Here is a 27,753-nt window from a genome sequence, read left to right as displayed (position 1 = left end):
CTAAAGGCACCAAATTGAACAGAGTGATTTATTGCCAGTTATTGGGGATTGCAAGGGAGAGATTGGGAAGACCAAGGGCTAACTGCATTCTTAGCTTATGCTGGAGGTAGAGTACAGGACAGTATAACATGATGAAGAAAATAGGGATATCTTTGATATGCATGGCATTCAATATGTATTTGGGAATTTGTAGTTTTTAATTTTTAAATTTTTATTATTTTAAAAATAATTTACTTTAATTTATGGAATAAAATAAGCATTTCCATAAAATAGCACAATAAAAAAGATAATTGCACATGAAACTGCAAATCTGTTATGCACAACTTGATATTCCTTTTAAATATATAAGAAAGTTATCATGTAAATTTCTTTTTTTCCTTCTCCCCGCTCCATCCTATGTAGTTGTAGTTTTAAAAGTTCTTTAAGAAAATAGATCTCTGCTTCTTATTCATTATCTAATGGAATAAGCAAGAAAGATACATTTTGAAGAGTATACAAGTAATATAGTCAAATGATAGGAATAATGCTGTTTTGTGAAGGATTTTTTAAAATGCTAAAATTTTAACCCACATTGATATTTATCTATACTAATGGATAATTTCTTTTCCTTTTCTACTATAGACGTACATTGGAAGTGTGGTTATATCAGTGAACCCATACCGATCATTGCCCATTTATTCACCAGAGAAAGTGGAAGATTACCGGAATAGAAATTTTTATGAGCTGAGTCCTCACATGTAAGTATGGTATTAAAGCTTTAAGGTTCTCTGTCATTGAAGAGCTGGGTTGTTGACAGATGTGTCCAGCTGTTTTCTGTGAGTCATAGGAAAGTATGTTTTTATCAGTTGTGGTTTTCAAGATAAAAGATTGCAGAATTCATATGGTGACATTGCCTTATTTTAAAGGGAACAGTCAAGTTATTTCATTTAGTGTCCTACTATTTGCGTTCTGAAATGTTTAGTTCCCTGTGGAGAAAAGTTTTCTGGTATTTTTCTATGACAGTAGTAACAGATGTTGCTATATCTTTATAGAAAGTAAAACTAGGATTTGTTTTGTTTGTTTATTTAAAAGCGCACACACAGTGTTATCAAAGACTGGTTGGCCTGAGAAAGGTCTCCAAGTGTATCTAGTTGTGCAGTGGCGGTTGAGTGAGTGGACTCAATCCTACCTTTGGTTTATACAGTGCATTTTTTGAGAGAAATTCTTCAGTGCTGTAAAGACATAATCCAATTCTTGGAATATTTCTACTACACAGAGAAGTTAAGGAATTTGCCCATGTCACAGAGACCCAGGTGCACGCTGCTTCTGTGTAGCACTATAGTCTGAAGTTACTTGTTTGGCTGTTGCTGCTTCTGCTTGTATGATAGAAGAGAGTTATTTTATAAAGATGATTCCTGTATAAGGAATGCCACTGGCTTGGATTTGTAACTGTAATAATAACTAACATTTATATAACACTTAAAAGTTTACAAAGTGCTTTACATTCATTAACTTATTTGAGCCTCACAACAGTTGGATGTTGTAGGAACTCACAGGTATTAGCCCCATTTGACAGATTTGGGTAAATGACTTCATCATTGGTCACAGAGCAAGTATCCAGAGGCATGTTTTGAAACAGGTGTTCTTTTTTTTTTTAAGTGAGGCAGTTGGGGTTAAGTGACTTGCCCAGGGTCACACAGCTAGTAAGTGTTAAGTGTCTGAGGCCGGATTTGAACTCAGGTACTCCTGACTCCAGGGCCGGTGCTCTATCCACTGCGCCATCTAGCTGCCCCCGAAACAGGTTTTCTGATAGCAAGACCAGCAATGTATCCACTATACTACCATGCCTCTCTGTTTCTCTGTATTCTCAAAATGAATGCTTCATAAATGGCTTAAAGAAATGCCCAAGCTCAAGACGGGGTTAAATCATTGATGGGCTTAGTTTAATTTCTAATTAATTAATAATTCTGATTTAATTAAAGTAACACTACCATTGTGTTTCTGGATGCCATAAATCAGTGGTGGGATCAGGAAATGGACCCCTACATTTTCTAATTTCTAGATTAGAAATGATAAAGATGAAAAACTTAGCAAAAAAAGGACCCAAAGAATGATAATGATTTAAGTGCTTTTGTTTTTTCTTTTGGCAAAATGCTGTTGTCCTCTTTGTCATTCTTTTAGGACAGATCTTTCTGACTTTCTTGATTTCTTGATTTGCAAGATGGCTGTAAGGAAAAAACCAACAACACATGGTCAGGATTTTCCCTAAGATAACCAAAGATTTGCTAACTACTAGCCTGCTTACTTGTTTTTAATCTATAATTAATTTTTTAATTCTTGTCAGTTCTTAAAGTGAGAAGTCTCTTGAAGATGAAAATTTCATCAATTTTTTTAATGTATGACAGCTTGTTTGAAAGGGGTAGCTAGATGGTAGAGTGGATAGAGTTTTAGACTTTGAGTTGGGAACACGGGTTCAAATGCTGCCTTAAACACTATTACAGTCTTTGTGATCTGAGAAAGTCACTTAATCTCTGTACTAGTTTCCTCATCTATAAAATAATAAGCAAGATAATATATGTAAAATGTTTTGTAATCCTTAAAGTACCATATTAGAGTTACTATTATTTAGAGTGTTTACCAGTAAGTCTTGGAGTAGGATTATGGGTAATGGAAGTCAGAGGTATTCCTTGAAAACCCAAACCACCTCCAGTTTCAATGATCCATCTGTTGTAATGGAATTGAAAACATCAATGGGCAGCTGTTTGGCAAATGTCATGTATTGTGAAAAGAAAGAATTGGCATGGGGCGTATGTTGAGGAACATTTGAAAGTTATCAGGCTGATTAACAGTGCGTTTGTTCCCTGGAATTTAGATGTTTGCCTGGCACTTATTAGCAACTGACTAAATAAAGGACCTGGTAGAGTCATAGATGGCATTATAGGAAGAAGATTTACTTTGTGAGCTTGAAGACTCTCTCAGTTGGTTTTGATAGATATGAAAGTATAATTCTTTTGGAGCAGCTGTTCTATTTCCAAGTATTTATTTGCTTCCCTTGATATATCCCCAGATGACATTATTGTTCTGTACGGAAGCAGGCATTAAAAATAAAGAATCCACTTATGAATAATTGTTTTAGACTCATTGATTTGTCCTCCAGGTATGTAGGCAAGACTAGACAGCAATTTTGCTTGGCTTTACACTTAAAATGTATCAGGTAAAAAACAGCCTATGAAAATTTCTGTAGAAACTTTAGTGTATCGAGTCCTCTATTTTGAAGTAAATCCATTGCTTTATGCTTGAATTTCTATGCTAGTCAAATGTAATCTTTAGAGAGAGGTTCACAATACCTATTCCGTTCCTCAGATCCTAACCCAGGCCATTAGCTTCCACATCTGGCAGAAGACTTGGGCTTCTAGGGTGGGCCCACACTTCAAGGCAGGGGCAGCTAGATGGTGCAGTAGATAGTGCCAGGCCTGGAGTCAGGGAGACTTGAATTCAGATTCGGCCTCAGATACTTAGTAGCTGAGTGACCTGATCTAGTCACTAATATCTATTTGCCTCAGCTTTTTTCCCCCTATAAAATGAGTATCATAATGGCTTCTTCCTCCCAGGGATGTTGTGAATATCAAATGAGATAATAATTGTAAAATGCTTAGTACAGTACCTGACTAACATAATAAGCACTATATAAATATTAGCAGCCATGTGATACAGCGGATAGAGTGCCAGGCTTGGAGTCAGGAAGACCTGAGTTAAAATCCGGCCTCAGACACTTACTAGTTGTGTGACCCTGGACAAGTTACTTAACCCTGTCTGGCTCAGTTTCCTTATCTGTAAAATGAGCTAGAGAAGGAAATGGCAAACCACTCCAGTATCTTAGCCAAGAAAACTCCAAATGGGGTCACAGAGTCGGATGTAACAATTACTATTATTATTGCTGCTTTCCTTTTCAGAGAGCATTATGAACGTACATATGCCCTTGGGCACCTAACTCCTCCTTCTCATCCTCCATATATAGTTTCTTAGCCATTTGGATCACCACATCTCATTCCCCAGTCTTTTATCTTTCTTTCATTATGCATTCCAGTTTCCACCCTCACTTCATTCTTCTTTCTTCTGTTCTTTGAACATAAGAACACAAACTCTGGAACAAAGTTTTATTCCTCTCTGTCCAGTGGGTGATGCCCACATAGTATACAACACCAACATTGCAGTCTTGCCTATGCATTACCTCCCTTCCTCCATTCTTGGGATAACTTTTCAGTCATTGAGGATATTTACAAGATAAATTCTTTTTCAGTGTGCTGGCCTCACTTTCTCTCTTACACTAGCTGAAATCAGAAGAGGTGTGAAATTAGCCAGATTTGCTTAAATAAAAACTCAGGCTGACTCTTACACAAATGAATCTTAGTTTTATGAGGCACAAGATTAATTTCTAACTTTTTGGAAAACTTGCTAGCTCTAAGCTCCACACTGGATGTCATAGGAAAACCCCCCAAAACGTGGGTCTTGCCTTCAGTTTAAATCAAGACCAGCTTTAATACAGCACTGGCCACACTCTGAAAATTTGGATAATTATTTCTTCGGCCCAGACTTCATTGGAATAACATGTAACTTTACATGAAAGCCATGTACTTTTTGAAGGAAGCCTACAATGCCTTCTGCTTTCAGATGAGCTTTTGCTTTTAGACCCAAATTCTGTTTAAGTCCTCTATTTCTAGATAGTGGAAATAATGCATAAACTCAAAAAAAAAAATCCAAACCAAACCCAAACTGGAAATAATAGAGTGCAGGGGAGGAGGCTCTTACTTTAAAAAGTAGGTTTTAAAATGTTACTCATGTGACATTTGCTCGGGAAACTACCTTGCTTCAGTTTTGCTTACCTGATAACTTTAGGTATATTGTTCTCTCCCTTCTCTGAACTCATAATTGTCATTGTTGTGTTTTTCTGTCACGTATGTCTCTTTGTGAACCCATTTGGAGTTTTCTTGGCAAAGATACTGAGGTGACTTGCCATTTTCTTCTCCAGCTCATTTTTACAGATGAGGAAACTGAGACAGACAGGGTTACGTTTCTTGCCCGAGGTCACACAATAAGTGTCTGAGGCTAGATTTGAACTCAGAAGATGAGTCTTCCTGACTCCAGGCCTAGCACTCTATCCACTGTGCCATTTAGCTTCCCCAAGCTCACATAATACATTATTAGTAAACACATTATTGATTATGAGATTTAGGAACTTTATGTAACTAAATTAAATGAATAGTTTTGAATTGGGCTATTGAATTATATTTGATTTCCCAATGCTTGTGAATACGTACGTCATCATTGACCTCTAATCCCAACATTCCCTGGCCTTTTGTCACTGTCCTCACAACTCTTAAGATCATAAGGTCAAATTTAGAACTGGAAGATTAAACCTTAGAGCAGAGATTCTGAACATGAGGTCTCTGAACTTGTTTTTTTCAAAGCTATTTCAATAATTGAATCCACTGTATAAAATAGTTTCTTTTGTAATCTTGCATGTTTTGTTTTAGGCATTTAAAAACATGGTTTTGAGAAAGGGGTCCATGAGTTTCACCAGCCTTCCAAAGGAGCCCATGATATTAAAAAAAAAAATGCCCTTAAGGGACACCTATAAAGATGCAAAAACTGAGGCTGAAAGAGGTTAAGTGACTTACTTAGGTCACACAGGTAGTAATGAGGAGGAATTTGAACACACATCCCCTAACTCTTAAGTACAGTGCTCTTTCCACCCTTTCATTTTACTCCTCTAAAGGTGGCCCTATAGAGTTTGGTATGGCCTAAAAGGGTTAGGGAGCCTACTTAATTATCTCAAATTATCTGTGACTGTTGAGTAGTTATATATTGGGGAAGCTAGTACTACATTTTACTCCATTTTTATGGATATTTCCTACGTATTGTATTGTTTTAAGAAAATAATACCACCTTTAGAACAGATAAAATTGGGGGCAGCTAGGTGGTGCAGTGGATAAAGCATGGGCCCTGGATTCAGGAGCACATCAGTTCAAATCCGGCTTCAGATACTTGATACTTACTAGCTGTGTGACCTTGGGCAAGTCACTTAACCCTCACTGCCCTGCCCTTCCCCCCCCCCCCCAAAAAAAAAAAGAATAGATAAAATTACCCACTTTCTTTCAAGGCTGACTCTTGTGGGCAAGGAATACAGACACTGTTTTCTTGGAGACCTGGTTGACCTTTGACAGCCAGTGCAAATCTGGAAAACCAGGGCTGCAATAATTTTCCCCAGGTTTACAGTTAGTGCATGTTAGGAAACCCCTCGAAAAGGAAAACTGTTGCTGTCTCCTAAGGTCATTTCAATATTCTTTCTGTGTTACTTACAGAGAAAAAAAAATATTTTAATAGTTTTTAAAGCAGTTGATTAGAAAATGAAACTGATTTAAGTTGTCAGTGTTCCAGAAGAAAGAAATTCTAAACATAAATGTCCTTTTGGACTCTGTTTATCTGACAGATGCTTTTTGCTTGGCTTGTAGAATTTCATCTTTCCCTTTTCTGTGTTCTAAAACCCGATAAATTCTGGCCAGTTTTCATTGCTTCCTCATAGATGTTCTCATAGTTTTTTTTTTTGTAGAATCTAGAGCCCTGTCTTCTTTGTGAGACGATTTTTGCATTCTGATCTTTAGTTTGCCATTGCTTAGTTAACTGACATCTGTTGCATCCCTTAGCCTTCTTGGGGTCTGCAGGTGTCTCTTCTTGTAAAAAGGAGAGGGCTGAATTAGATCAGGGTCCTTAACTATTTTTTGTCATGGACGCCTTTTGCAATGCATGGAGCCTGTGGACCCTTTTTTAGAATACTGTTTTTGACTGTATAAAATGACATAGGCTTAAAAAGGAAACCAAAGATTAGTGGGGGAAGAAAAAGATGTGATTTTTTTTTTCCCCCATCCAACTTCACGTATCTCCTGAAGTCTCTGAGGCTCTGTGGATCCCCTCTTAATAACCCCTGAATTAGAAGGATCTGTAAGCTCCTAAAATTATGTAAGTTAACATTTTAAATATTCGTGATTGACATTGGCTTGGTATTTTTTAATAGTATAACATAGTGCTGGCTTTGGAATCAGGAAGACCTTTGTCTTCCTTTGACAGAGCTGTGTGAACATGGTCAAGTCACTTAACTGTTACTCTGAGCCTCAGTTTCCTGTTCTGTAAAATGGGATAGCAGTAACTACTTGGCTTATCCTCACCTGGGTAATTATGTATCTCTAGTCAGATATATATCACTCTGTAAACTTTAAAGAAATATGTCAATTATTAGTTTTATAAGTTTAATAGGTGAATTTGTGCTATGCACAATTTTTCATATTGGGGAGATATTTTGTAATTGATAGGAGGACAGATTGGCAAATATATCACCTTGAAAATTTTTTTTAAAGGATAAAGAGATTGTCAGTAATGAAAACAGTTTTATTATGTAAAATCTCTTCCTATTCTTGGAATCTTCATCTGGTCTGCAAATTCAAATGTATTCCTGAAATGCTGCCTTTAAAGAAGAATACATTTGTCCATTGTGTGTATATTTTAAGCTCAAAGTTAAGATGGATGGGGAAAGGGGCTAGAGAGTCATTGACAAAAATGTTGGGACTTGGGGATAGCTAGGTGGCATGGTGGATAAAGCGCTGGCCCTGGATTCAGGAGGACCTGAGTTCAAATCCGGCCTCAGACACTTGACACCTACTAGCTGTGTGACCCTGGGCAAGTCACTTAACCCTCATTGCCCCATGCAAAAAAAAGAAAAAAAATGTTAGGAGTTATTGACGACTATTGGCAGTACTACCTGTTGAACATCAAGAAGTTGATTACATACAAGGGAATGTAGTTTGAGATCGTGGCCACATACGTGTGGCATTGAGGTGATGAGTATCTCAGTTGTCCATTCTCTATAGTTTCTATATAGAGTTTCTGTCAAAATGGGAATAAGAACTTTTGCAAACATAGGCTTGAGAACCCATATCAGAGAACCTGCCTCAAACTCTGTTCTCTTAGACATAGTAGCCATGTCTCCAGCTGTTTTGAATAAGATATTCTACTACTACTTTTTCAGGTTGAAACTTAGGTGCAATGAGAGGATGGATTGTATGTATGAGGCTGGAAGAGAAATGGAGGTTTGGGGTAAAACTTGGAAGAGCTTTTTTGACTAGCTGGGATGAAGGGTCTGGCAGCTCAGGGATCCAGTCCAGATAACTCAGTTAAAACAGTAGAGAACAAGTAGTAACCCTGGGCCAGTGGTCAAATTTAAGAGATTGCTTGGAACTGGGAGGACAAAAGTGGGGACCACAACGAGGCAGGCAAAAGTGCAGGTCCTCAGAGTAGCCAGAGGTCAGGACATAGGTGTGGAGACCCAGTTCAACTTCACAGGCTTTTCTTGAGCACCTGCTGATGTGCCAGGCATTGTGCTACAAAACAGACCCATAACCGACCTTAAGAAGAGAGCTAAATATCTTGAGCCAGCTTCCCTCTAATGGAAAAACACCTTGACTTAGTGCCCTGGGCACTGCTAGCCTTATATTGTAAGGAGTCACTTGATCTCTTGGAATTTCAATTTACCCATCTGTAAAAGAAGGGTCTTAAACTTGTTGATTTATACAGTTGTTGTTTGCTCTCTTCTATCCTCCCTCCCCCACACCTACCCAATCTAAGATTCTGTGAGGGTTTTATTCAGTCTTTTCAGTCATGACCCCATTTGGGATTTTCTTGGCAGAGGTACTAGAGATGTTTGCCATTTCCTTCTCCAGCTCATTTCACAGTTGAGGAAATTGAGGCAAACATGGTTAAATGATTTGCCTGCCTGGAGTCACACAGCTAGTGAGTGTCTGAGGCTGGATTTGAACTCAGGATTTCCTGATTCTAGGCCTGGTGCACTAAGCACAGTGCCACTATGAGGAGGCTAGGTCATGATTAGTGTGATCTAGACATAAAATGCCCATATCACTGGAATTTGCACTGTGTAATTCAATTGAGATGGAACCAATGACTATATTTTATATAATTATAACTTTGAATAGTGCAAATACAAATAAATTTGCAACTATTTCATGGAATTCATTAGTTGGAACAAATTGAGAGTGAAGAACTGCAAAGGTGTGATGGAAAGTTCTGTTGAACAGGCAACTAGGGGTAGAAACAATACCTTGTGATACAAGTGCCATATTGTCAGTCTATTTGGATTATTTGGGAATTGGAAGGCCTTCTGAGGCCATCTTCATTGCCCAGAAAAATTGCGAATGGTTAGGTTGAGGGCCAAGTCAATTCAGCCCAGGTTGAGTAGGTTTTCAACTTCTATAGGTGTGAATTTTCCAATTGAAGTTTGCCCTAAAAATACATTTCTGTGTGTATATAGAAAAATTTAAATTTGTGCAGTTTGATTTGTTACTAAAACATTTACAAATCGACATAGAAATGCGATAATTTAGTGTCAAATGATAAAAACCAGGAACTGATGTTAGCAATGTCACAAGATCAGATAAACTTAATATTAGATACATTTTGCTTGAATTGAATGAAGCCCATGTTAAACAAAACTAGAAATTTAAAATGGCAAGATGTATATGGCCAGGAAAATGTTCCTGAGGGGCAGTCACTGGAGGTTTGAATTTAAACCTGAACCTCTGATAACTTAGAACTATAGGAAGGTGTTATGATGAATTTGAGGCAAAGGTGATCTGTTGGAGAAGAGGTAGGACCAAGAAGAGTAAAAACCCGTATACTTCAGATGGTGGCTCCGTGGATAGAGTGCTGGGCCTTGAGTTGTGAAGACCTCAGAGTTGTAGGGCACAAATGTGAGATGACACGTGTAAGGCACATTGTAATTATAATGTACAATATACATATTAGCTGTTATTATCGTGCTACCCATTAGGATCATGGTTGTAGAAATGGAAGAACCTTTGGAATGTAATCCCCCTATTTTGCATTTGAAGAAACATACACCCAGGGATGTTAAGTACTTTGCTTAAGGTCACATGGGTAGAAAATATAGTTTTGTGTATAATTGCTGCATATGGGCAAATCTTGCCTTCCTGCCAAACGATGTGAGCTTTCAGAAAGCACAGACAAATCCCAGTCTATTAAAAAAAAAAAATCCTACAATGCCTAGTACAAATCCAGGCAGAGATAGGTGCTCATTTAAACATTTTTGAGACCCCCCCCCCAAGCTACTTTTTGCTGACCCCACATTTCTTTCTATTTCTTACCCACTGGGGATGATCAGAGTGAGGTTTAAAAGTCTAAGTGAGCCCTGGCAAGGGATTTATCTCCTCAAGGGAAAAGAGAAGGGCCAACGAGGTCTTCAGAGAGGACTCATTTCTGTAGAGTTATTATAATGTGGATTTGATTTTTTGACACTTGGGCACCATATGAAGTAACTATGCATGATTTTCTGTTTGGAGAACCTCAGGTTACAACTTGGAATGAAATTTAATTCCCCTTAAAATATTTTCAAATACTTAACTTTTAATGACTGTGATCACCCCTCCTTTTCATTTCATATTATGTCTGGGGGAGATTATAACACACAAAAAATTTTTCTTCCATCTCAGATGTTTCCATTCTTTGTTATTTCTTTTACCACACCATTCTGCACATATGCCTGGCTCAACCTTAGCTGTTGATTGATTGTGGGCAAGTGGCATGTCAGTGAGGGTTCATGGCATCTTTTGTTCCTGAAGTAGTTTACTTTGTCATTATTTGAAGATGCTCTGATAGTCCAACTTTAGATCCCCCCTTTTTTTTTTTTTTTGCTGGATTCTATCACATTGATTTTCCTAGCACCAATATAATCTGGCTGTAGTTCATAAAATTTATGAGAATTTTTGGGAAATTAGATGTTGATGTATTTGGCATTGATCCACATGTCTACCTTATCAGGACACAGTAGAGCATAATAGAGTACTTTATTCTTCCAAATCAGTGTCTATTAATTCTTTTTTTTTTTTTTTTTTTTTGCAGGACAATGGGGGTTAAGTGACTTGCCCAGGGTCACAGAGCTAGAAAGTGTCAAGTGTCTGAGGCCGGATTTGAACTCAGGTACTCCTGAATCCAGGGCCGGTGCTTAATCCACTGTGCCACCTAGCCACCCCCAATGTGTCTATTAATTCTTACTCTCACCAATAGTTTACTGCATTGAGGTGGCATGATGGATGCAGTATACCTAGCAACAGGAAGATGGTAGCTCAAATCCAGTATTTCCTTAGCTCTGTGTCCCTGAGCAAGTCACTTATCTGTCTCAGCTTCTTCATTGGTAAAATGGAGGTAATAATAGCCCCTACCTTCCAAGGTTGTTGTTAAGATGAGATAAAACATGTAAAGTATTTTACAAAACTTTAAGCTTTATATAAATGCCAGCTAACATTGTTATTATAATTAGTAATTATTAATTTAAAGTCCAGCAAGGGGCCTTAAATTATTTTTATTTATTTGCTGTAATTGTCCTTGCTTGGGGGCACTGAGGCTGGATTTGAACTTAGGTCTTCCTGACTCTAGCATTCTTTCTACATGAATGAACTTTAATGTATAGAGGAGTCATAAAGATACTGAGTTCTTGGGGGCAGCTAGGTGGTGCAGTGAATAAAGTACCGGCCCTGGATTCAGGAGGACCTGAATTCAAATCAGGCCTCAGACACTTGACACTACTAGCTGTGTGACCCTGGGCAAGTCACTTAACCCTCATTGTCCTGCAAAAAAAAAATAATAAATAAATAAAGATAATGAGTTCTTTTCTCAGGGGGCTGAAGTATCTGGGCTTTGACCAGGAAGAACCTCTTAGTGGCACTTAGAACCAAAGAGTATCAGAGTTGGAAGGAATCTGAGAGATCACTTAATAAAATCACCTCTCATCATTTTATAGAAAAGGAAAATGAAGCCCAGAGTAGTCAAATGATTTGCTCTAGGGTTACACAGTAAATTAGGGGCAGAGCCAACACTTCTGCCTCCTAGCCCCATTCCCTTCTCACTATACCTTGTTGCCTTCCCTTTCTGAATAGTAATCCTTCTCCTACATGGTTGACCTTCTCAGTCTGTTTTGAGTGACAGTAGTGAGGTCCATGGTTGTGGTCCTGAAGTGGGAAGAGCCAAGCTGTTGGAAACAATGTGTCCTAAAAATGAGACTAACTTAGAAGAGGCTCCCAAAGCCAGCCAAGGTATGTACTTAAGTTAGCATCATTAATCGGTCCCATTACTACATTTTGTTGTTGTTGTTCAGTTGTTTTGGTTGCATCTGACTCTTTGTAACCCCATTTGGGGGTTTCTTGTCAGAGATACTGGAGTGATTTGCCCTTTCCTTCTTCAGCTCATTTACAAATGAGGAAACTGAGGCAAGCAGGGTTAAATGACTTGCCAGAGTCACAGAGCTAGTGAGTATTTGAGGAGGATTTGAATTGAGGAAGATGAATCTTTCTGACTCCAGGCCCAGTACTGTATTCACTGTGCAGCCCATTGCTATTACAATTAATAATACTATTAGTATTAGGTAAAAAAACAATGTTAGGGGGCAGCTAGGTGGTGCAGTGGATAAAGCACCAGCCCTGGATTCAGGAGGACCTGAATTCAAATCCAGCCTCAGAAACTTGACACTTTCTAGCTGTGTGACCCTGGGCAAGTCACTTAACCCTCATTGCCCTGCAAAAAACCAAAAACAAACAAAACCAAAAAAAAACCAATGTTAGTTTCATTGGAGTAGAGCTCAGCTGAATCATTATTTTCCCAAAAGGCAAGGATAGTGGGAAATAACTTAAGATGCTCCATTGAATTAGGGGCTAGAGATATGAGATGTAGAGAAGGGATTGAACTTGATTTGCCTCAAGTATTTGGCTGTTTGTTATTACAGCTGGGTTGGTGACTTTATGGTAGATTATTGTTTATTATTTCTTAGTGTCATTGGTTGAGCTAAAATTATGTGTGATACATATATAACTTTATGAGTCCATATTAAAAATAGAATTATTAGCCTTGATGATATTCATCAAGGGCTATATTCTAAATCTTATATGCTAAAAATAAGTTTTACAGTGTTTTGAGGACAGTATTTTAAAACCTAGGAAGTGACTCATTTTGATAGCAAAGAACAGCTAACTTAGCAAAGTGTCTTAAACAACTAAGACTTAATGATAGCCAACCCTGATGATAACTTGAGATTTATGTGTTGATAGATTGTTGTGCTGTAAAATAAAACTTGGTATCAGGCTGAGTTGCAATGGCAGTTCTAAGTGTTTAGAGTTTTGGAGGGAGAGAGTTTTGGATATTGACTTGATGAGTTGGAAAAAGACATTTAAAAATCATCGATGGTTCTTGGTCTCTGTAAAATAGTCTTTCAATATTAAAGAAATTTTGACATGTAATAAATAGGAAATGGAATCATCTCAGATATTTTAGTAGGAAATATGTCTTGTTTATGATGTGTCCTAATCATATTTGCTGATGGAATGATTAATTTCTCTATTGATAATCTCACCCAATTTATGGGTATTGAAGAATGGCAGTTCTGTTTACTTAATAGTGTTGCAATGCAGGCTCATTTATCTTTGTGCACAATGATCTTTTTTCATTCTTTGGGCTTGTTGACCTTTCTGTTGCTTTTGACACTTGTTTCCTGCCTCTTGTTCCTTGATAATCTTTCCTCCTTTGACTTCTGTGCAGTATTCTGTTTAGCCTTCTCTGATGATTCCTTTCCAATCTTCTCCACTTAAGCTTTTCCCTCTTCCTGACCCATAGTCTTCCTCTTCCTTTGTTTCTTTCCATCTTCTTATGCATGTTTTCTCCCTTGGCAATTTCACTTAATTCCCATGGCTTAGTTTTTCACCTCTGTTCTGATGATTTTCATATTTGTTTTTCCCTTGAGCCTCTGGTCTAGCATTTCCAGTAGCCCTTTGGACAGATTCATTTGGATGTCCTGCCTTCACCTTAAACTTGACATGTCCAAATTGGAATCCATAATCTTCCCTTCTTTTCTTTTCTTTTCTTTTTTTTTTTAGTGAGGCAATTGGGGTTAAGTGACTTGCCCAGGGTCACACAGCTAGTAAGTGTTAAGTGTCTGAGGCTGGATTTGAACTCCGGTACTCCTGACTCCAGGGCTGGTGCTCTATCCACTGCACCACCTAGCTGCCTCTGTCTTTCCTTCTTTTCTTCAGCCTATTTCTAACTCCATTATCTCTATTGATGTTAACAATATCTTCCCAGCAGTCTAGGTTGGAAACCTTGGGGTCCTTTTTGCCCCCTTCCCCCTTTATCTCACATGACTACTCTACTCAGCTGCTAATCCTTGTCTATTTTTGCAGTCTTTAATACCTTGGACATTCCTGACCCCCTTTCCACTTTGAATACTTTTATTTCTGTCTGCCATTGCTTTGCACATGGATTGTTTTGGACCTTCTTGGAAAGGATTAGGAGGTCTGGGGTGTGTAATTTAAGATTCTAAATGTGAATTCTAATCTGTTCCCCCAGTTTTGGGGGAAACTGACTAAAATCACTGATAAAACGAGTTTAGGTTTTTAAGGTTTTATTGAAAAATAGAAAGAAAAAGATTGAGAACAGAATTCCAACAGCCTGGCATTCCTGTCTTTCCTCAAATTTCCTGTGAAGTCCTCTGCCGCCACCACCACCATCAAGTCAGGAACCCAAAAGAGAGAGAGCTCTCCGCGCAGGCCCTCTTTCCTCCTTCCTGTCTCCTCCCAGAAAATAGGAGGCTCCTCAAGTTGATTGACTGGTGGCCTTGCCCTCTGAGGCATTTTCCTCATGGTGGAGCTTTCCTATAGTAAGTCTCCAGTAGGTGGCATCATTCCAATCATTACAGGGGAAAGAGAAAGCATGGAAAGAGAAATCAGAATTATCTGAATAGATAAGTGACTCAGCAGTGAAATACAAGCGTTCGCAGAGTAAATAATTTTCCATTTTCAAAACCAGAGGTCAGTCAATGGACCCGATGACCTTTAGTAGCTATTTCCAGCTCATCAGTACTTTTAAATTTTATTTTAAAATTATAGCCTATTTTGTACATTAATCTTGATGTTCTGGTCTGTGTTAACACACTAGATTTCCTTAGCCATGTGAACATATTTGAATGTGTCAGTAAGAAGTGGATAAATGGAAAATTTCCAGTCCATTGTTTTTCTTATCTATGCCTTTGATCTAGTTGGCACACTGTCATGTCAAAAGAGTGGAGAGTGTTCCCTTCCCTCTCCATTATCATTTTAAGACCTGTGCATCAATAAATGGATTTCAGCCAAACTTGTTGAATCATTTAACCTTTCATTCCTTTCTACAGTTAAAAAAATTATGCATGGCAAATATCCATTTCTCTTTTTAAAAAAATATTTTTTATTTCCTTAAATATTTCCCAATTACATTTAAATTTTTTTAACATTTGTTTTCAAAAACTTTGAGTTCCATATTCTCTTCCTCCTCCTGCCCCATCCCTATTCCTTGAGAAGATAATCAATATGCTATCAATTATAAATGTGTGAAGCCATGAAAAACTTATTTCCATGTTAGCCATATTGCAAAAGAAAAAACACAGACACACACAAAACAAGGAAAATAAAGTGAAAAGGTATTCTTCAGTTTGCACTCAGAGTTTATCAGCTCTCTTGGGAGGTAGATAGCATTTTTTATTTATCATTTGTCTTTTGGAATTGTCTTGGATCATTGTCTTGATCAGAGTAGCCAAGTATTTCACAGTTGATCATCCTAACAATATTGCTGTTACTGTGTACAGTGTTTTCCTGGTTCTCCTTACTTCACTTTGCATGAGTTCATATAAGTCTTCCCAGGTTTTTCTGAAATCATCCCACTCATCATTTCTTAGAGCATAATAGTTCCATCACAATCATATGTGACAACTTTCTTTTTTCTGAAAACTGCCTGTTCATATCCTTTAATCATTTATCAATTAAATAAATATCCATTTCTCTTGTCATATAACTAGTTTCTGGTGCTGTTTAGACAGCCATGAGGAAGGATCCATTTTTAGGTTATGAAGGACCTTTATTGAGTTGGTCTTTTGCATAATAATAATAATAATAACTCACATTTATATAATACTGTAGTGCCTAGCAGAGTTCCTAACACATAGTAGGCACTTAAAAATGACATGACTTGCAAAGCTCTTTCTGTACATAGAACCTCATATTAGTCCTTTGCTATGGTGCTATTATTATTATTATTACTACTACTATTTTTACTAATAAGAAGATTAAGACTGAATCTTTCCCATGGTGACATAGTAAATATCACAGGTGGGATTCGAACCCAGGTCCCTCTTACTTCCTAGTCAGGCATCCTTTCCATTACACTGCCCTGCTTCTCACGTATTTCAGTGAAAGCTGTCAAGAAGAAAGTCACAGGAAAATGACTATATCAGTTCATAGGTCTAGATCTACAAAAGGATCTCATGGTCTGTCTCACCTTCTTATTTTATTAAAGAGGAGACTGGTATCCAGGAAGAGTAAATATCTTCCCAAAGTCACAAGGGAGTGATTATCTGAAGTGAGATTGGCATGTAGGTCCTTTGGCCTGTGCCAGCACTTCTGCCATTGTACCACAGGTTTTGTCATTAATCATACAGACTGCCATGGGGAAATTTTTAGAGAATGACCTGTGGCATAATAATTTTCCCCCTGCCTAAATGAAATGGGAAGAGTATCTGAGTAAGGGAGAGAAGGTGAAGGTGTTGGGTTTTTGTTTTTGTTTGTTTGTGGGGCAATTAGGGTTAAGTGACTTGCCCAGGGTCACACAGCTAGTAATTGTTAAGTGTCTGAGGTCGGATTTGAACTCAGGTCCTCCTGAATCCAGGGCCAGTGCTTTATCTACTGCGCCACCTAGCTGCCCTGGAGTGGAAGGGTTTCTAAGGCAACACACTTATTAGAAGATTTTTCTGTTCCCAGTAAATTAGGATGTGAAGAATTCACTTATAAAGTCAATAAAGAACAGGCATAACAAGAATTTCTGTGTCCCAGGCAAGTACCACAAATAACACCTGAAATGTAAGCTGCTCACTTTAGCCTGACAACTGGTGGCTTCTTTCTTTAATTTGGCAAACAAGGTTGTCTGTTGTTTCTATGTTCCTGAAGGATTATAAACACAGTCCACACCCTCAAAATTAAGAGCTCCCTAAATCTGGCACTTTGGCCTAAGCTCTTATCATCTTGTTTTAATCCTACCTTTTCTAGAAAGAGATGTTGGATACTTTGTTGAATCCATTGAACAAGGATTATGGAGACCCTACCCTTAAAAACCACTTTTCTTGCTCTTAAAATCCCTTCAAATAACAGGGTGGTTGGGGTGGGGCAAGGTAGGTATAATTCTGACCACTTTGGGAAAACTTGGCCCCAAAATAGAATGTAAATAAGGAACAGTGTGGTAATTTAACCAGCAAGGATGAAGTTGGACTGGGGTGATGGGGTGGTTTGACATAAGAAGAGACTTGAAGATATAAACTGGTCAAGAATGGATCAGTGGACTAGAAAGCCCCTTTTTTTGAAGAAGTACTGAAGGATCCTATAATATTCAGGCTTCATCAAGAGAGGAGAAAAATTGGGGGCAGCTAGGTGGCACAGTGGATAAAGCATTGGCCCTGAATTCAGGAGGACCTGAGTTCAAATCTGGCCCCAGACACTTGACACTTACTAGCTGTGTGATCCTGGGCAAGTCACTTAACCCTCATTGCCCTGGGGGGAGGGGGTGTGGAGAGAGAGAAAGAGAGAGAGATCGTTATTGGCAACTCCCTTTGAGCACCAGTATAATAAATTCTGGTTTTTAAGCCTTAAGGGTGTCTTAGAATGCAGATCTGATTAGTGGGACTTCTGAATCCCAGTATGTAACATAAATCAAGAATTTCAAATGTGGAATGTGAAACAGATTTCTAGATGACCTTTGTTGGGTTTTCAAGTTTTTTTTTCCCCTTTTTAAAAAAAAATAGTCTTGGGAACTTAGACTCTGTATTGTTAAGTGTATATATACACTTTTTATGTTATTCTTTCATTTTCTTTTTCAGCCTTTGGAAAACATAAATAATTATGAGCATGACAATTTCATGCCTATTTTGTGTTGAGTTAATGTAAATATTGGAAGAAAGACCATAGAACTGTTGAATTATCTTAACTTTGAATTAAATTTCCTTGACCCCTGTATTCTTCCAGCATTTAGAATTTTGAAAGTCAAATTGTTTGGCAGGCCACAAGTTCCTAGACCAATGTATTCTCTTGTTCACAAAGGCTATGAAAGTATTATAGTTATAATTTGCATTATTTCTCTATATAATGAATTCTCTTGTGAGATCCCTTTCAGATTTTGTTCATTAGCATATAGAAAGATTAACTTAGCTATTAAACAAAAGAGCTCTGTATTTCTCTCTGCTTCTCTTCCTTCCTGTATAATTCCACTTTGGTGTTTTACATATTCCCTATGGAATACATTTTCAATTAGATTCCAAATAGAAATGACTTTACCTCTCTTAAGTAGCTTGCTTCCCAGATTATGTGTCCTGATGCTCTGAGTCAAATGTGCAGTCTGAGCCCAACCTGTCACTATTCCTTGCATGTGAACCCAATGCTCCAGCCAATTATCTGATTCCCAAAACATGCATTGTTGTCTTCTCCTCCTCTGGACTGTTGATTATACCATTTCCATCGCCTAAAATTAAAATGCCTTTTCTTTTCCCATCTGCTCCCTCTTTTAAAACTATTCACTTCTCCAAGGTCAGCTCATATGCCACTTAAAAATGTTTTATGATTCTTTAAAAATTATTGTCACTTCCCATTGATTTTCCCCCCACTATACCCTCAATATACCTTCCCTTATAACAACAAAGTATAGTCATCCAAAATAAAATAACACTCTGACCATCTATCACAATGTATGCCTCATTTTATACTTTTGTTTGTTTGTTTTTTGTTTTGTTTTGTTTTGGTGGGGCAATGAAGATTAAGTGACTTGCAGGGTCACACAGCTAGTGAGTGTCAAGTGTCTGAAGCCGGATTTGAACTCAGGTCCTCCTGAATCCAGGGCCAGTGTTTTATCCACTATGCCACCTAGCTGTCCCTCATTTCATACTTCTAATGGACCTCTTCTCTCTTGAGAGGATGAAGCCACAGATCAGTCATTTAATTCCACATGCCCTACCATCCACAAACCTGCCTGGGAAGGACCTTTTCAGGTATTATTGACAACTCCTACTGCCATTAAAATTGGTGAAAAAGACTCATGGATTCATTGCTCTCATGTAAAGCCTGCACCATTCATAGGTGAAGAGATTTCAGATAGAGGGGGGAAATGTGGTAAAAAAAAATATGAAAGTTTTTTAACAGTAGGTTAGGATAACTGAAAGACGCCAGTTTTTTTTTTAAGGACCACCCTTTCAGGGAGGAGACCAATGGCATGAGCTACGTACGCCAGTCCGCCTGCTGCGCACGTCAGACTGCCTGCTAGCACTCCACTTCCGGGGTGCGAGCTTAAAAGGCAAGGAGAGAACGGAAGTGGGAGTTTTTTCCTGCTCTGCTGGTCTCCTGACTGCACTGCACAGACGGTCTCTCTCTCTCCCCAAAGGTGGCCTTCTCTTTTGGTGAGTTTTATATGGAATATAGACTAAGCCTAGACTTAAGACGATTTGTATTGTATTTCTACTTTCCTATCCTTCTAATCAACATCACCTTGTGACTACCATAAAAATAAAAGCTCTATCTAGAAAACCAGAAACTTCTTCCATTTACTAATCTGGGAGATAAATTAAGGGAAAGGTTAAGTAGGGGAGATTTATGATCTAATATCCAATTTTAATCTCACAGTCACACAATTCCAGAATTGCAGATCAAGAGTTGGGAGGGATCTCTGTGGCCATCGAGTCCACCCCCTCATCTGAGGAACCCAAGGCCCAGGGAGATTAAGTGACTTGCCCAGGTTCATACAGGTGGCTAGCATTGGAGACAGAGGCAGGATTTGATCTGGATCTTCTTGACTCCAGATCACTTGATCTTTCTTCATTGTTATTCTCTTTTACGTAATTTTGGTTATTGTGTAAATTGGTCTGCTGGTTCTGTTCACTTCGTGCTGAATCAATTCATGGAAACCTTCCCAAGTTGTTCTGTATCTTTCATTTGCATGTCAGTCTTCCAGATCACCCAGGATAGAAATGATCACACTTTCCCTCTGCATTACTGAAGTACTGAGTTCGTAACATCGTATAGTTTTTCTTATCAATTGCCTTTTACAGTGGTTATTTTGTAGCCTACTAAAAGTGGCGAACTACTTGAGCAGATAGTATAGCAATCATTCACTTAATAAGGACCTATTATCCGCCAGGAACTAGACATAATTTTTTTTTTTTAAGAGAAAAACAATAAGAAATGACAAGCAGGATGTTTTTAGAAAAAACCTGGACTTACATGAACTGATGCAAAGCGAAGTCAGGAAAACACTGTACATAGTAACAGCAATATTATATGATGACCAATTGTGCTATTCTCAGCAATTCAGAGATCCAAGATTATTCTGAAGGACCCATGCTATCCACCTCCAGAGAAAGAACTGGTGGAATCTAAATGCAGATTGAATCATAAATTTTAAAATTTGTCTTTATTTTTCTTGTGGGTTTTTTGGGGGGGTCTGTGTTTTCTTTTATAACACGACTAATATGTTTTTGCATGACTGTACAATATATAACCTTTATCAAATTGCTTGTCTTCTCAATGAGGGGTAGGGGAGAGAAGGTAAGAGAGAATTTGGAATTCAAAATTGTAAGAAAGAAAAAGGTTAATTTTATGGAAAAAATTAAATATTAAAAATTTAAAAATAAAAAGAGAGACGCACACAATCCTTGCCCTTAAGATACTTAACTTTCTACTATAATAATATAGTGCTTTATTCATGGTAGGTACTCAATAGAAATTTATTAACTGAATTATCTCTTCCTTTTGCCCCAAACATTTTAAGTTAGAATGATATTGAACAGTTAGGTCATAATAAACCAAATAGTCCCACAGTTTGTTATTTGAAGGTTCAAATGCTTTATCAATGATTTTTTGTTAGCTGATCTTATGTCTCTCGTGAGCAAGCCAATCTAACAAGCATTTCTGAAGTGCTTATTATGTGAAAGGCACTGTGCCAAGGGTGAGGAATGGAAAGAAGACAAAAAACATCATCCCTTGCCCTCCAGGAGCCCACAATCTAACAGGGTAGACAACATATAAACAACTGTGACCCGTGCTATGTTTTTGTGTGTGAAATCAATAGAGGACCTTGTATGAATTATGAGAATTGGGGTGAAAAGGCAGTTTTATTGGCATCTTTCTAAAGTAAATGGCTATAGATTTCATGCTTAAAGCTCAAGGACAAATAAAAAGGTCAGTGAAGATGTACCTGGAATTGAGGCTGCCAATAATAGCCATGAAAATTAAACTATTAGAAGTATTTGAAATAATCTGCATTTGTGGGGGGGAAAAAGCTTTTGAAGTACTTTTGTGGTTTCTGTTTGGATTGTATTTACCTTGGACTTGTAAGACGGTTCTTTATACAATTTTAACTGTTTTGGCTAAGATTCTGATATTGTGGAAAATGTGACTTGGTGTGGAATACATGAATTAAAAGAGGGAAAATTACTTAATTAAGTTAATAAGGGCTTGTTAAAAAAATCTGGTTTGACAGCTTTGGTGAAATTTTCTCTTCCTCTTCACCTTCCTTCCCCCCAAATAAAGTCAGGTGCAGTCATACTTCAGATAACACTGTCTTGTCCCAACTTTATGTCATTATTATGTTTGACCCTTCGGTGGGTTTGTGACCTCACTGATGTGCCTGTCCCCTTGAGAGATGCAGATTGTCTTCAGCAGTGCCTGTCCAATGGAGGACTCTTGTCCATGTCCTGGAAAACTAGGTTCCATAGTGGAGGGAGTACTGGCCCGGGATGCAGGAAGAAATTAGTTCAAAACCGGCCATAGACACTAGATGTGTGACCCACAGTGGGTCAGAACCTGACTATGTTGCTGCTAAATGTTGGAAATGTAGAATGCAAGATCCTTGGGGCAGTGACTTCATTTTTGTCTTTGTATCTTTAAGCCTCTGGCAATGGTGCCTAACCCCTGTAGAAACCAAGGAAATGGTAGCAGGAATTTATATTGCACTTCAAGTTTTACAAATTGCTTTACAAATAGCATCTATTTTTCCCCCTTGGTGTCCTCATCTGTAAAATGGGGGTATTAATAGCATCTCTCTTCCAGGGTTGTTATGAGGACCAGATGAGATAATATTTGTAAAATGCTTAGCAGTCCTGGCCTGTAGTAAATGTTATAAAAATGTTAGCTTTTATCATTATCATTACTATTATTATCCCCACAGCAACCATTTTTCAGGTGAAGAAAATGAGGCAGATGGAGAGTTAGTGATTTTCTTAGGGTCTCACACCTGGATTTGAACTGAGTCTACCCAATTCCATAGTTCATGTTCTTTCCACTGTGCCTCCTGACCACTTCTAAATGGATACTACTAAATAAATACTATTGAGTCTAATTGAAATAGATATGGCAGGTCTTGGACCTGTGGTCTTCTGACTTTCCTCATTTCCATGTGCAAAAATTTCCTGGAGAAGTAGAGCAGAGTACTACACTGGGAAGAATGTTGGCTTTGGAGTCAGTAGACCTGGGTTCAAATCCTACCTTTGATACCCATCGTTCAGGTGACCTTTGAGAGAGGTAACCTAACTTCCCTGGGCCTCAGTTACTTCTTCTATAAAGATGAGAGCTTTAGACTAGATGAACTTTGAGGTTTGTTTGAGCTCCAGACCTATAGGACTTTATGACTTTAGCTTTCATTCTAACTCCAAAACTTATGATTTTAATTCTTTGCAAACCTCAGCTAGGATACTGTTGTCCTAGAGCAGCTTGAGAAACCTTATGTGGTATTTAAATTATGGCCTTGTATTTTGAGAGGGTTGTATAGGGTTAAACAATGGATTACAAATAACAACTTTTAAGCCCCCCATGACCCGGTTTTCCCCTTAACTGTTTTCCTCTCTGTTTCCCTATCATTTGCTTTCCTATCTTATCCAGTCATATACCTTCCTGTAGTAATTTCATCTCTTTTTTATTTTAGTGGTAATCTCATAACACCTGATTTGTTTTTTTAACCTTATCTTTGAAAATAACTCATCACTTCGGCCCAGGACTTATTCTGGTCTGTCTCCTCATAGAAAAACGGTGCTGGTGTTGTCTATAGGAGGAACTGCAGACCAGATAACCTCAAACCCTGCTGGGGAGTTATCCTGGTCAGTTCTGAAACGTAGGGAAATTTGGGGTGTGAAATAATAACTTTATCACTTCAAAGAATATTGAAAGGAAAACTAAGGTCCTGAAAGACCGCCAATGGTTTTGGATTATTTTACATAGCCATCTTCTGAGTTAAAAAAATCAATTTTGTTTTTACAAATACTAAAATGTAGCAGTAAATGTAGCTCTTTGTCCATGGGGTCTTTAAAATAGGCCTACCAGATTTGTGCTGGAATCCGTTCCAGTGGGCTACTGGTTTAAAAATGTTCAGTGTGGGCTTTTGAAATCAGCAAGCGCTATTAATCAGGGTTTGATTGTTTTGTTGATTGTTTATAATTAAGAAAGTGATGGAGAAAATGTTAATAGTACATGGGTGAATATGGAAATATGTTTTGGATGACTGCGTGTATATAGCCTATATTAAATTGCTTGCTTTTTTGGTGGGGGGTGGGGAGGGAGGGAAAGAATTTGGAGCTCAAAATTTTAAAAAAAGAATGTTAAAAATTGTTTTTAGATGTAATTTGAAAACAAATAAAATATAGTTTAGAAGTGTCATGGGCACATATTATTTTCCTGGTTGTTTCAGCCTGGAAACTCGTGGGCCTGCCTTTCCCACTTCCAAACATAGGCTGCAACATATGCAGAGCATCGTTTATGTAGGTTGCTTTCTCATGTACGTGGTTATGTGGGATTTTCTTGATTATGGTATGCTTTTGAGTGCTTGACTCTCTAAGAACATCAGGTCCTATTTAAATGGCCTTGTGTGCATCACACTATATCAGGTTTTCTACTCAATTTGTTTAAAGATCATCCTCTACTTTCCAAAGACCTATGTAATCATTTTAAACAGAGCAGATGCTTTTCTCTGAATATTCGTCATGTCCTATTTAAGAGCCCAGCTTTGAAGATTTTTATTAGTGGCATTCAAAAACAGATGTCATCTCCAAGTGAATCATCACTGAGATATTATTTCTCTGTTTTGTAGCTATTAAGGAATAGTCTTTTTCAGTAACTTAAGAGAAAGCTGCAGACCTGCCTTGAGTTTAAGGATCTCATAATAGATGTAATAGGACTCAGTTGAATGCTGACTGGGGAGGGACCTTAGAAATCATCTAATTCAACACTCTTATTTTACAGATTATGAAAGGTCACTTAGATATTAACCCTGAAGGCCAGGATTCAAATCAATCTCTCCACTATACCAAGCATTTATTCTTCATCTGCTGTGTATCAGGCTCAGTGCCAGGTGCTGGAGATAGGAAGGCAAATAGTTCCTACCCTCAAAGATTATCCATTCTACCTGATTTCAATCCTGTCAGTGAAACCATTGGGTGTTGTTGGAGGGGATTTCCATACTGGGAGTTCCCTACATTAAAGAAATTAACAAGTCTGTCTCTCTCCCTACCCGCCCTGGGAGAAAAAGGTGTTATAAAAGTTTTCTTTTTTTAAATGATTGCATTTTGGGGGTGTGTGTGTGAGGCAGTTGGGGTTAAGTGACTTGCCCAGGGTCACACAGCTAGCAAGTGTCAAGTATCTGAGCCTGGATTTGAATTTAGGTCCTCCTGAATCCAGGGCCAGTGCTTTATCCACTGAGCTACCTAGCTGCCCCAATGATTGCATTTTAATTATAAGGTAACAAGATCTTAGTATTTGCTGTTACCATATTTTGAAAAGGAGATAGTGATGAGATGCTTTTCTTTTTTTACTAATATGTAGCCATACTCCCCTACTTGATAAATTAATCAGTTGTACAACAATGCCGTAAGTAACTCAAGTTAAAGGAGAACTTAAGTTTCAAAGAAATAAGGCCAAATTATTTGTCAATGAACAAGAGACCTGAAGAAACCTCACAGATCATTTTATTCAATCTGTTCCTGAATTGATATCTCAATTTAGCCTCTGCTTATACACATATTTAGGGATCAGAGAAGCCACTTGCTCCCAAGGCATCCCATGCTACTTTTGGACAACTCTCATTGTTAGGAAGTTTTCCCTTACTCTGACCTAAAAATCTACCTCTCTGCAACTTTATCTTTTATGAATATCTTAAACTTCTGGGTTAAAGAAAAAAGAAAAATGCATTTTTTTAAACCAAGCAAATATTTAAACAAATTCCTCAGCATTTCTTGCTCTACACATGAAGAACCTCACTGACTCATGCCCCTAAAGGTAGATAAATGGCTTTTTATAAAAATCTCATAGCATACATTTTTTCCAGTTGCTGTTTATTCTGAGAGAATAGCCTAAATTTGTTCCCTATCTTTTTTTCACTCCAGCATTTGGGTTGTTAGGAATGCTCCCCAGTAAGTACTCTGGCTATAAGTGGATGACTGAATAATGGGGAAAACATGAATATAATGTGTTTGTATTAACATGTTACAAGAAGATAGTAAAGTCTCCTGGCACAGAAACACAATAGGCAACATTCCCAACTTTTAGCTAAAGTTGTGACAGGGTGAAGAAGTGAGTGAGGTACAGGCAAAAGTAGGCAGCTGGAGGGCAAAGTAGATACAATGCTGGGCCTGTAGTCAGGAAGCCCTGAGTTCAAATGCAGCCTCAGACACTAATTAGCTGTGTGACCTTGGGCAAGTCACTTAAGCTTCACTTGCCTCATTTTCTTCATCTGTGAACTGAGGATAATAATAGCATCTACCTCCCGGTGTTATTGTGAGACTCAAATGAGATAATAATTATAAAATACTAACCACAGTGCTTGGCACATGGTAAGCCTGTCATAAAGGTTAGTTGCTATTATTATTGATATTTTATTATTATTACAGCTTAACCATGATGGAGTACATCAGGTGGACAAAAAATTGCTGAACTAAGACTCTGAGGCAGATGAAGAAAATGCAGTTGTTTGCCACAACTGTCATTTATGAAGTGTGGATCACTGTTCCTTTACCACATAGGAAACAGAGTGAGGTTGTTGAGTGAGATTATTGTGCTGAACAATAGAATTTGGAGTATTTGGGTCTTAGCTCTGTTTCACTGTGTCATATGTTGCCCCGCCAAAGAACTAGAATGTTAAACCTGGATCTTAATAATTGACCCTACTTTAAGATTTGCAAAGTATTTTTTTATGGATTCACTTGATCCTAAAAACAACTTTACTTAGATAAATCCAACTCTCTCTCTCTCTTTCTGAATTTAGAAAGGTGCTTTACATTGAGCAGATCTTTAGTTCTGCTGTATATGAGGAAATACTCTTTTTTAGGTGGGGTCTTTAAGTTGAGAATTTTAAAAATTAGGTTTTTGTTTTTGTTTTTTTTGTTTTTTTTAAGAAGAAACTAGAGACTGGAAGAGAATGCCATGGTCAGCAAATCTTTTGTGAGCATTCGTTAGCAAAGAGATACTAGATTAAAATGGTGCTGACAGTTTTCTAAGTTTGGGGAAAGATTCCTGTGGTTGGTTATTGTCAGTAGGAATGAAGTTATGTTCCTGGAGATGGCAAATGAATCAGAGGAGTAGGGGTTCTTCTGAACTTGTTTAAGAGTATGATTCCTCACTCTGTAACCACTTGACTTGGAGACAGGAAGACATGAGGTCAAATCCTGTCTCAAAACACTTACTGGCTGTTAATGCAGTCAAATCAGTTAACCTTTCTCTGCTTCAGTTTGCTTACCTGTAAATGGGAGATAATAACTGTACCTGTCTCAGAGTTGTTGTGAGAACCAAATGAGATAACATGTAAGGTTATATAAAAATGCCATCCCCCATCATCAACATCGGCCACATCACCATTATGACGTCAGGGGAAAGATTAAGGAATTCAAGTGTTTGAAAGAAATGAGGTGGTTAGACAGTGAGGTAACATAGTACAGAACTTCTTAAACTTTTTTCCACTCATGATCCCTTTTTGCCTGAGAAATTTTTATGTGACCCCGGGTGTATAGGAATATAAAATAGTATACATGACCTTTTCCTGTTGCCAAATTTTTTGCGACCCCCACATTCAATTAGGCAACCTTATATGGGGTCATGACCCACAGTTTAAGAAGATTTTTCCTAGTAGTTAGAGGATTGGACTTAAAATCAGGAAGACGAGTTTAAATCCTGCCATAGATATTTATTATCTGAATGATATGATAATAAATATCTTAGCTTCAGTTTCCTCATCTGTAAAGTGCAGAGAGACACATTGGTTACCAAAGTGCCCGTGTCACAGGACTTTGGGGAGAATCAAATGTATACCATACATAAAGCTTGTGCTTTACATTTATCTTTATATATTTATATTAAAAGCATGTATATTTTTAATATAGTTATATATTTTAAAATGTTTACATACTAAATGTATTTATATATTTTTATTTAAATATATTATATCTTTATATTTATTTAAATAAATATAAACATTTGTCACATCATAAATGCTAGATGACAGTGAAGATGATGATTGCATGGATTCTGCTACATTTGAGATACCTGAAAATCATTTGTGTTTTGGAGGCAGTCAGAAAAGCTAGCAGAACATGAAGTTTTGGAGGAGAGGGGA

The 27,753-nt window shown here is 37.8% G+C and overlaps 1 protein-coding gene across 8 annotated transcripts in view; it reads left to right on the top strand.

Annotated features, from left to right (window-relative positions):
- MYO1B (myosin IB) overlaps positions 1-27,753 on the top strand; it is a 228,775-nt gene that overhangs the window by 75,041 nt on the left and 125,981 nt on the right. For all 8 annotated transcript variants that reach the window (XM_043994426.1, XM_043994423.1, XM_043994429.1 and 5 more), the window contains exon 3: positions 622-737. In XM_043994426.1, coding sequence (XP_043850361.1) covers positions 622-737 — 116 coding nt within the window. The remainder of the gene's footprint in view (positions 1-621; positions 738-27,753) is intronic.

Source organism: Dromiciops gliroides, chromosome 3, assembly GCF_019393635.1.
Source record: "Dromiciops gliroides isolate mDroGli1 chromosome 3, mDroGli1.pri, whole genome shotgun sequence".
Taxonomy (NCBI): Eukaryota; Metazoa; Chordata; class Mammalia; order Microbiotheria; family Microbiotheriidae; genus Dromiciops; species Dromiciops gliroides.
This window is presented reverse-complemented; position numbering and strand designations above follow the sequence as displayed.